Here is a 12030-nt window from a genome sequence, read left to right as displayed (position 1 = left end):
AATTTCTGCTCACATAAGTGAATAAACTTCACAGGAAAAATGTAGCTTCTGTTTTTATCTTGCTTAATCATTTCACCCCATGCTCTAACCTCATGAAAGAGAACAAAACCAGATTAAGCTTAGGTTATATATTATAACTTACAGCCTTATTAAAAAAAAATTGTTTACTATAGAAATCACAGTGATAGGCTCTATATAAACTAAACTCTCCATGTCATTTGAAAAAAGAAAAGATACAGAACTATATTTATGTAAGTGGATCACACTTATTTAAATATCTGACACAATATTTTTCAAGGTGACTGAGGAATCCAAATCTCATCCTGTAAGTGAATTAAAAACACCTAAACTTTGAAAAGAATAACTAAGCAGTTCTCTCCCAACCACTACAAAAGACAGTAGATGGTTCTCACATCAGGTGTAGTGTACTTGAGACCAAAAACATCACAATACTAATAAGGCTGAAATGATGTTACCTATCCCTATGCTATTTTATTTAAGACAATTTCACATGTGGCTACAAAAATGTGTGCATCAAAGTTTTATTGGCATATTTGCTTTATTGTTAACAAGTGGCAAATTAGCAGTGGGTGGTGATTTACATTTAGTAATTAAAACAGAACTGACACTTTAAAATAAACAGAATATACCAAATAAGATGCAGGAATTCTGCAAAAAAACACGAGAGCATCACAAACACAAATATTCAATGTACCAAGGGGCAAGGCAAAAATAATAAATGCAATGCTGACAAAATTAATTACCTCAAACACACAAACACTTCATGTAAAAACATGGAACACCAATAAACAAACTTATAAAGATACATACTAAGCATCATATGAAGGATGAACACCAAGAGTTAGAGCAATCATATAAAGTAGGTATTGTAACAGTTGTAGAATACTCAGCACTTTAGAGATCAGACTCAAATCCATTCATGTTTCTGCCAGAAATCCAAATACAAATACAGTACTATGGTAAACCATGCACAATTATTTAGAACTTAAGTTCAATCTTCAGGTATATTAAACTGAATATTTGATTTGCTGACTCGAAAGCTAATGTTCACATTGGAGAAATAAGATTTCCCTGTTATTTTTGTATAGGTGAAACACTAAGAGAAAATCTAAGCAAGCCGTTTTCTGGCAACATGAAATGGAATGGGGCTAAGTACTATCCTCCAGAAATGTGTATTCTGGAGTGACAATACAAAACCAAAAAAAAAAACCAAAACAAACAACCCACACTGAACTAGTATACAAAAGTAATCCCCTATATTGTGAATATTGGAAAGAAAATGTCAACCAAGTAACTGCTGAATACAGCTAAAGAATCTCTCACCTAACATTTCTTCCAACAACACAACTGGGTAGCTCACACCTTACTCATCGAGTGGGTAAAAAAAAAACCTCAAAACCTAACAAACCAGTGACAAACCATCTTAAGTTGAAATGAGCTGTACTTGAAAGGCAATAGAACTATTTTCACCAGCCACTAAAAACAATTTCACCAAAGATTAAAATTCTACCCTAGCATAAAACTCATATAACTATTCATAGCTTTGTCAAACTGAAAAGAATTAAAGTTGCAAAAAGTGCTTTTACAAAACACAAATTTGTCAGTCAAGATTAAAAAAACCAAAACCTTATAAGAAGTTTGTTCTTTGCACGTAAGCAAAATCTGTGTGATGGAAACTAGTGCTTTTTGAGTACATTGCAATACATAGACAATACAATTTCATTTTATACTCAGAGCAATTATATAGTCTACATCAGTGTGCACTGCAACATGCCTTGTTTGCTAACACGTAACCTACTGCAGTCAGACCTCCTTCCACTGATGAGGTAAGTGCGCATCATGAAACCGTTCTCTTTGCAGACTGCATTTCAGGCACTAACTCTCAGTTGCAACAGTGAATTAGGAGCCAGTCTTTCTCAGATGACAGGGAACTTCCATGATGCTTGAAGGTTGGGTTAGGTTTTAAAATACATTTTTGAGTGAGTTACTAGCCTGTGAACCTCACTCCCTCCAGCGGGCATGGAAGGGCTTGAGCAGCTGCTGCCTGCAGAGCTGCAGGGACAGGCTTGGTGCCCAGAGCACCATGGAGAGCTCCCCATGCACCACTGTTTCCTTCCTGACCATGAAACCCTTCGGGCTCAGCTTCTCAAATCCATTCAGGAGAGTTTAATGGCTCTTCCAGTCCCTTTGGCAAATTTGAAAACTTCTGCCTATACGTTCAATTCATAGGTACAAGCTTAAATGGTGGTAAAGTACCTCCTCGCGCCTGCTTCTTGGCAGCAGTGTTTAAGATTGTTTAATTTCAAGATTGTTAAATTGTGTAAGTTTAATTTTCCACATAATCATATGCTTAAACTGCTGCATATATAGAGACCCCAGTTGAATAACAGATATTCACAAAAGCAGCATGGGAATGCAAACACCCTCAGGCCAGACCTCCAAACTGGCCTTCTCCTTATTTCTTTAGATATTATTTTAGCTTTGACTTTTCTTTTTAACTGAATGGAAGAGCCTTAGTAGTCACATGAGGAAGATACAGTGGTGGATGGTAAAGAACGTCTGTCACAGGGTCAGACATCGGTACAGAAGTCATTGAAATAATCACATCAATAAATTTCACTTTGTATAGACAGTAACTACATTAGTCTACTGTTTGAGCTTTCACAACCCTCCAGTAGTATTCAGTCCTGTTTTATATCAACTCTTCTTTAACGAAACAGCTTTTTACATTTGTATAACTTATGAGTTCTCACAAAATACATGTGTGCTCACATGCAAACCATCTATACGTATAAACACAGAGAACTGGAAAGACAGATGCTAAATGGAGTAATCATTCCAACCTAATTTTACACATCAACTCTTAAGGAATTTAGGCTTTTAAGTTAAGTATCTGTCAACAAGGCATCCAGAAGATGACACTAGCTAAGTTTAGACTCATTGGTGGTGCATAGTTCATCTAGGAGTTTCATCTTCACATCAACATTTTGATTCTTGAGACCTCCTGAAACATTCCCATTTCAATATATGTATCCATGTTTTTTCTTCCAATGAAAACCAAGGCATAAATGCAGGTAGGAAGATTAGGGTGAGAGGGTTTGTACCTATGTTGTTAATAAATTTAATTCAGGAGCTTCCTGTCATGTCTAATGTACTTAAAAATTCAAAGTTTGTAGTCCATCTCCCTTAGCAGTTCATTTTTTCTTTAAATATAACAAATTTGTTTCCAATATTCAGTTCTGCAGTGTCATTATGAAAAGAAATCTACTACTTCCTAACAAAGATTCCATTGAAATGGAACAACAGTGAACTGTGCTGATAACCTGTGTAATCAGTCTATGCTCTGTAACATCAAAGATTTTAGAAATATATTTCATCAGTAACAAAACCAGTTGATAAAGTGGAATATGTCAGGCCTCTGACAGTCTCACTATACAGCCTTAAACTGCACATTTTCATTGTCTGCTTATCTTTATTGTGGATTCAAACACATACATGTTATCCAATGTTACTATCAGTCATTTACATTTCAACAGTCCTTCTTGTAAGGCCAAATTAAAACTTCAGGAAATTCTTTTAAAACTCCTTTTTCAGTTAGCTTAATCCCTTGTCTAGTCCTTGCCCTAAAGCATGTAAGTATAAACAAAGTAAATGATGTCGCTTTAATTTACCAAATGCTGCACTGGAAGCAAGGAGTCACACAAACAGCTCAAAAAGCAAAAATTATGGTAACTCTATATGGATTGATTTAAAACTAGGAAATCTGCCACCTACAAGTCAAAGGGGAAACAGTCAATGTGTTTTTGCTACAGCAATCCTGGAAAACCTGGAAGATATTTATTTCCTTACTGAAATTCCCTTTTGGAGAAAGCATTGTCAATAAATGGTAAAACAAATTTTTCCAGCAGAAACAAGAACTGGAAGTTCACCAAGTCAGACAAAGGAATTGATTCTCAGTAGATTCACTAACTGATGAACTCTATTCTGGACTTGTATCTTTGCTGATGGATACTCAGCTTGCAGTAATTCAGTCTCCAGATCTCCATGGCCCAAATCCAGGGCAAATCTTCTCAAGCAGGCTTATCTATGCAAAGAACACAGGATTCCAATTTTTCCAAGTCCAGATAAGAATGTGTCAAAATATGGATGATAGAAACTAAACTACCTAGAACATAATTTGTCTAGGATTGTCAGTTCTATCATTACTAGTGATACATCCTACTATGCTCAGTAGCCAGTTTATCCATAGAATGATAGAATCACCAGGTTGGAAGAGACCCACCGGATCATCGAGTCCAACCATTCCTATCAAACACTAAACCATGTCCCTCAGTGCCTCATCCACCCGTGCCTTAAACACCTCCAGGGAAGGTGACTCAACCACCTCCCTGGGCAGCCTCTGCCAGTGCCCAATGACCCTTTCTGTGAAAAAATTTTTCCTTATGTCGAGCCTGAACTTCCCCTGGCGGAGCTTGAGGCCATCCAAATTATAATAAAACAAGATTACACTGAATGATCATTTCTAAAAATAATTTGTATAAAAAGTGTAAAACAAATCCACACCACTGACCTAACTCTAGAACATCAATAGCTTGTGGCCTACAACATCAAGTTTCTTAAGTCTCCAAGACTGGTACCTGCTTTGGAAATGCTTTTCTTTAACCATGCCTTCTTCATCATTGTCCCCACTGGCAGTAATCACAAGTTTTAAAAATGCAAACAGTGATCCTAATACTACCATGGAATACTACATTATATTTTGCATAAGCTACAAAGAAATTATATAAGTTAATACTAATAGTTTTTGCAAGCTGAAAGTAACCATTTCTGACAAAAAGAGTGTATTTATTGTGGGAAAGGCACAATGAAGTTCTTACAGATTGTTCTTCCACGCAAAACTAAGATGGTGCCGGCACTTCAAAGCAAAACTTTACAAAACTAATTACTACATCTGCATACAAGTTAAGTGGTTTGGCTTGTGAATGGTTTTAACGTCCTCTGCAATTTATAAAAAAAACCCCAAAACTCAACAACTTCCAGGGCCTGACCATTCTTCCCAATGAATTAATATGATGTCTGCTATGAGAAGAGGCTGCTGTTCAGAGCCCAAGAATACACAAGACTGTAAAAAAAAAAGCCACATAAGGTATTGACACACAAATGTAAGGAGCACAGTTATTCCATTATGCACTCCTATGTGAGCTGTGGTATTTGCACAGGTGTAAGAATAAAAATAGTCACTACTTACATCAAGTTCTACAGTTCTAATAACATACATTTTAATGGAGGTCTTTTTTCATATTGTATACATCAAGAAGGCCATTTTCAAAATAAGAATTCGACATTAGATTTTGTCTCTTCCCTCATTTCCTGAAGGAGAAAAATAGGAGCAGGACCTTTGGAAACCTTTTAGATATGCTAATAATGGTGGAGCACACGAGAAAGACAAGTATTTCTGAACAAAAAGAACTTAATAAAATTATGTCCTTATAAATACATAAAAATATGAACATGTTCTTATTGGAAAACAGAACATGGAAAGCCACAAACAAAACTCTTTGCTTTTCTCACATGTGAACAGAATTCTCAGGTAGTTTTTCCATGCGGATTCTTTAAAAAATCCTAGGAAGTAACTGGAAAGTCCAACTTGGACATAAGAGTTAAAGGGATCCAGACTTTTTGCACTTTTAACTAGGAATTTAGAAGGGCTTCCTCATGTTGTTTTCACTTAGAACATAGTACTTAAGTTACTGTCATATATGAAAGAAAATCCTCTACAGAGAAACTTTTGAAGCCCAAGTTCATGTCTAGTTTCCTATGGATAAGAATTATCCAACATAAGTGATTTGAATAATCCTTTATGTCATAGGATTTACAAGAAAAATAACATTGAAGTTCTGCTACCTAAGTTAATTAACAGGTTTTTATCTTAATTTTAAATATTTCCACAAAGATTAAAGAGTATTTCCTTGAATGGCACAGTTTTAGGTACCTGCTATTTTTATATAAAGTACATATATTTGTTTATAAATAACCACATAACCAGAAGATTGCACTCAGAAAATTACAATATGATGTTTCAACATGTTCGCAGCATGAAGTCTAACTGGGAGGAGTGCTCTAGCTTTCCATGCAGCAGTACACAGCAGATTCTTCTGATTTCTGATTTTATTTTTCCTTTTAAGAGTGTGTTCACACAGCCATTCTTCGAATTCCACACTCACAGCAAAACTTTGCCCATTCCACTGGATACCTTGTTCCACATTCATGGCAGAACTTTGATAGCTGTGCAGATGAATTCCCTTCGCTGCTTTTTGAACTTCCTCCATTAACTGAGGATGGGCTGTCTCCGCTGTCATATCCAATCTTACCGTCAGGCCTGAAAATTCCCAGATAAAGAACATGCTCTGTAACTCAGTTCAGTATAACTTGATGGAAAATTATTTTAATCCTTGCACTGAACTGCTGTTATTATTACTGTCATTTTCATGTTTACTCTTCTTATTTATTTACAGTGATACACCTTATAACCCTCTCCAGACTCCCCTACTTATCTCCAAGTAACCAACTTCCCTTCCGTGCAAGAAAACAAAAAATGCCCACATCAAGTCCAACTCCTGTCCCTGCATAGGACAACACCAACATTCACACCATGCGTCTGAGGGTGTTCTCCAAATGCTTCTTGAACATTGTCAGGCTTGGCACCATCACTGCTTCCCTGGGGAGCCTGTTCCAGTGTTCCACCACCCTCTGGATGAAGAGCTTTTTCCTGACATCCAGCCTAAACCTCCAGTAGCACACCTTCCTGGATTCCCTCAGGTCCTATCATTGGTTGTCAGAGAGAAGAGATCAGCACCTGCTCCTCCTCCTTCCCTTGTGAGGAAGTGGTAAACTGTGACGAGGTCTGCCCTCAGTCTCTCCTCTTCTCTGGGCTAAACAGACCGAGTGACTTGAACAGTGCCTCATACAGCTTCCCCTCTAAACCCTTCACCAACTTTGTGGCCTTACTCTGGACACTCTCCTGTAGCTTTATATCCTTCGTATACTGTGGCTCCCAGATTCAAATATTTGATTCACTAGTTAATCTAACTGAAGTGTTTGTAAACTTAAAACTTAGCTTGTCAAAAGAAGAAAGGCTAAAACAGCAAGACAAATTTTATGCTGCCCCTTAAAAGGGCAGACATTAGAAAATTTGTGTGCTTAATATGCAAATTTCAGTCAATTTCAACTGAACCACTCATTTCTCATTTGAAAGACTTAATATTTCAACAGCTCCTAATAGGTTTTTGACATTTCTAACACTGCCTTCTGTGCACATCTAAGACAGCTGATGAAAAGGTCTTCTGTTGGATGATAAATATCATAAATATATTGACTATAATAAACATGCCAAATAATATTGACCATGAATTATCTATTATCTGCAGAGAACAATATTTCCCCCAACTTCTTTTGTAGTAAGCACTCCCCTTTAATGACTGTTCTATTTTTGACAAAATCCACAAAGCTAAAAGCTACCTTGAGTAACTGTCTGAATTGCTAGTTTTTCTTTTGTTTGTTAGAGCACCTGTGCTCATGGTTCTCGCCACACTAGGAGGGGTTGATGTCCGTGTTTTTGTTGTGCCTCTAAAACAGAAAAAATATCTGATTAATTATGTACACTCAGAAATATATACAAGAATATGCATTTAGAAATTATTTAGAAAAATGAGTTCAACAAGCTACACACCAATTAACTGTATGAGAAATATAACTTATCTTCTAGTAAGAGCAGGCAGAAGAGCTCTGATATGAACTTGCATGGTTGATGACAGGCTAAACAGATCTGCAAGTCTCTCCCTGTTCACTCGCTATAGCGCCAAGATACATGCAGCTCTTGCACTACTTGTTGTTTAGTATGTTCTAATGTCTACCCTGACTGACTACAAGTCACTTTTTATTACTGGCAGAGCTTTCAGAGAAATAGAGAGCAGCTGACCGCAGGTCTTAGTATTTTAAGAAAAATGTAGAAAACGTATTCTCAACTTTGTGACCAATATGCACTAAACAAAAGAACATTTTTCTTCACAGTCACAGACTTTATTTAGGGTGCATATTTCTCAGATAATGGTCTAGATTCTCTTTCATCAAAGCTTAAGTATTATTTTTATTAATATTAGTAGAAGGAGAGGAAGGACAATCTATCCAGCTGGGAATTAGGGCCTTTTTCTTAGCCTGTCAGAGTGTTCTTAAAGTTGGCTTCAACAGTATGTCCACATAGCGGTGAAAGCTGCTTTCCTCAAGACTCACGGGTTTTCATTAGAAGCCAGTATACAATGAATAGCACATCCTAAACATACAGAACTTCTCACTCCTTGCTTTAATAAGTAGACAAATATTGGTATCCCCTGAAAACCCCGAGAATGAAATAGGAAGGCATCCTTTTATCATCAGTGACCAAGGAGAGAATTTTTCATCATTGCTCAAAGGAATTACCATTTACTAGGATTTCTTCTTCTTAGGCAAGACTTCAGCAACTACGACATCTTAAGCATGATCCAGCAAGATTTTCTTTTCTCATTCTTGAATACCAATGCATAAATCAAATTTAAATTGGGACCGGGTCATGGGCATAAGAAAAAAATTAAAATAAGACTCCATTTAAAAAATTAGTTACCAAGAGCCCAATCAGCAACAGAAACTGAAGTGTTTTGGGTTTTTTTTCAGTTCCTTTCACATGAACTTAACTGCTCCTTCCAGAATTACAAAACAATTTGGTCTTGGCTTGGTTTTAGGGAATGCATTCAACCCCAGTAACTTCAAATGCAACACTGACAAAACTGAGGAACAATATAATAACACCTGAATTTTAGACACCTTGCATAAAACATCTCTTCCTTCATGTTATGAGTGTAGGGTAAAGATAGCTTTTCAGCGTCTTCCATCATTTAAAATACTTCAGTGGAAAAGTGATAAAATGATTAAGCACAAAAGTGGAAATCAAGAACTAAATCTAAGATTAAATCAAGTGAAATTATATCTAAATAAAGTATTCAAGTTTAACAAGAATGGCTTTTACACTCGACAGGAATAGTGGAACCAAAGACTGGCTCACTGGGCAGAACATTGGCTTTCCCTGTTAGCTTTCCTATCTGCCCTCTTATTTAGCAAGGAGGCTCTGTCTTGTGTTATTTCTTCCATCACATTTTACACCAAAGAGAGACTTTACCTTATAATTGAGTAAAATTCATTAGAGCTTAAGAATAGAAAGAACACACTGGACTGTCACTTTACTTGTTACAGAATCTAGGAAAGTGCATAAAAAACCCCCCTGAGCTGCAGACACAGAAATGGTATGCATTATCACATATCAGGGATGATCAGACAATGATGCAAAGAACAGAATTCTGCCTCAATTCCTATTCAGACAACTCAAAGTAATTTAAAGCAAGTTTTTTTCAAGTGTTAATGACTCAGTTTTCTCTGGAATTCCACTTGGGATAAACATCCTGCTTTTTCAAAATGAACAGCATGAATTTCCTCGACTGAGGTCTCTTCAGGTTGTACTTTGAATCCATCTTTTTCCACCATAATGCTAGGAGTTCTATATATTTGAAAGAAATAAACATGAAAAATTGTCCACAATTCTTTCCTGTATTTCAACTGTTCCCTTCCCTAAAATATGTATAATGTGCCCTCATCCTACCAGGTACCCTGAAAATTCACCTCACGTTTTAATACTAGGTGCATGCTAGAGAAACTTTCCCAGAAAGTTGTGTCTTAAAACATGATTAGTATGGTTTCTAGTACAGCATACAGGCTACCACTGAACCGGGGTGGGGGGGAAACACAAACAACAAAAAATTAAACCAAAGAAACAACCAAATAATATGGAAAAACATATAACCCATAATATTGAAAAGCCACATTGAAGGTGCATTGTCCATCCTGTCTATTGAAGGAGGCAGAGTCCCATGACAAAACTTCGTTTATTAGAGGTTTAACAGGACACCTTAATTTTGAAACGTTTAAACATGGCATTCTGCATAATTTCTGTAGACTTTTTCCCAGTTAGTTTTCTAAAAATGCAGAAAAATCTGCTTTTCAGACTAGAAACTGTAATATGTCTTATAATTAACTGCAATGATTTCTGCTGTTTTGATGAGTAAATCAACAGAAGTAGCAGGTTGCCACCAACTACTACTTTATTCATCCCAGATCTAATATCAGATTTCATACTTGATAACCAATCTTGAAACTGCATCCTTCAGCTGCAGTCTGATCTCTAAAGACAGATGTCTTACAACAAAGTCAGATATTCTTGATTACCCTAACTTTTCTCACCACACCTTGGTCTCTCCTGATCTGTCCAACCTCTGCTATGCCTACTTGTCCTGTTACGTTGTTTTTTTCTGTTTGGTTCAATTTTTTTGTTTTGTTCTTACAAAGGTATAAGTTCTAAGTTGTATCACAAGAAGTATTAATGGAGTCTGACAGCAGATGAGGCTGTGTACCAATGCCACTAAGCTCTGCAAATCTGGACATAATTTTAAAGACTTTTATTATTCATTCTCAATTTCAGAAGAAATAATATTGAAGGGAACTCCCTTCCTAAAGCAGCTCACGTTGCTCAATTAGTTGAATTACAACTACTTGCAAAATGCAAAACTGAAAATTTGTGAAAGAAGCTTGGTTTTTTTCTATTTATGCATTCACAATTTGGTTTTATTTTGCTATAAGATACTGAAATATCAAGCTTACTTCCTGGACAGGGTGTTTTCAGCTAGTCTTGACAGTTATCACTGACCCACAACAGCTCATAGTTCTGTGCAAAATCATAAATAAGTTCCTTATGACTAATAGCATGCATGCCAAAGTCCAGAAACCTTTGCCATAAACTGTAACCATTCACATTGCTATGATGAATTTAACAATGCTATTCACACTTGCCCAATGCTGTTGGCACATAACATATTGAATAACCTCGTGCAAAGAAAGCAAATTTAATTCACAAATCCAGTGACATTTGAATAAGAACAACAGTGATGTTATGAAGAGCAGAATAAGAGTCTATAGTCTTAAAATACTTCTCTCAAGAAGAAAAATCAAATCACTGCTCTATGGATGGGGGCTATTGTAAGCATATTTAGCAACTCAAGCAAGCCAAAGTTTCAGCATCTTGGTAATGTATTATAAAAGGAAAAACTGACCTAGTTTTTGATGGCTCACAAGATTTATAGCTCTAACCAAGAACGCAATGGAACAACAACAAAATCTGTTAGTCTAAGAAGACCTTCCCCTCCCTTCATTCCTTTTGCTTCTTCAAATAGAAACTCAAGTTCAAATATCCTGGCTCTGTCCTAAAGATACTGCAGCATTGGTTACAACACTAAAACAGCATTAAGACACACTTCTACTATTTAAAACATTACCTTCTATGTACATGCCACATAATTCATTACTAATTTATCTTTTGCAATATGCCTTAAAGTATTGTTTATGAAGACTCAGCCTATTTGAATTTGGCATCTTTAAAATTATATCAAATGGTTAACCACAATATAATATCTATTCCTTTTTAAGAAGACTGGAATACAATTTCTTCCAAACTTAGATCTCAACCTTGCAGAATATTCAGAAGTCTTTATATTACATAAATTGAACTTAAGAGTTTACCTCCCATCACAAGGTCTGCCTTGCTTACATTCTTGGACCACCACAGCTATCTTGCAGAATTAGGAGATAATTAAATATTTAAAAGAATTAAATTACTTTGTCATAAAATATTTGCCTGTAAGGCAGATATCTGTACAGTTATTAGGCTTAAATATTTACTTCAGCTTTACATTATGCGAATTCAGTTTTATCTCAGGTTTACAAGAGAGAGACATTTATTACCCTTAGTCCATCATCAGTGACAGAAGAAATCAAGTGTGAGAAAAATCTTCACCTCTCCTGTCCTATTATGAAGCTGTTTACCTAGCATGAAACAGACACTTATACGAATTATATTATACACTCTTCTCCCAC

At 36.1% G+C, this 12030-nt stretch overlaps 1 protein-coding gene across 2 annotated transcripts in view; it reads right to left on the bottom strand.

Annotated features, from left to right (window-relative positions):
* Positions 1 to 526: 526 nt before the first annotated feature.
* ZC2HC1A (zinc finger C2HC-type containing 1A) overlaps positions 527 to 12030 on the bottom strand; it is a 38203-nt gene continuing 26699 nt past the window's right edge. For both annotated transcript variants that reach the window (XM_069854264.1, XM_069854266.1), the window contains 2 exons: positions 7540 to 7647; positions 527 to 6400 (listed from right to left, as the gene is read on the bottom strand). In XM_069854264.1, coding sequence (XP_069710365.1) covers positions 6214 to 6400; positions 7540 to 7647 — 295 coding nt within the window. In that variant the 3' untranslated portion in view covers positions 527 to 6213. The remainder of the gene's footprint in view (positions 6401 to 7539; positions 7648 to 12030) is intronic.

Source organism: Phaenicophaeus curvirostris, chromosome 3 (genome assembly GCF_032191515.1).
Source record: "Phaenicophaeus curvirostris isolate KB17595 chromosome 3, BPBGC_Pcur_1.0, whole genome shotgun sequence".
Lineage (NCBI taxonomy): Eukaryota > Metazoa > Chordata > Aves > Cuculiformes > Cuculidae > Phaenicophaeus > Phaenicophaeus curvirostris.
This window is presented reverse-complemented; position numbering and strand designations above follow the sequence as displayed.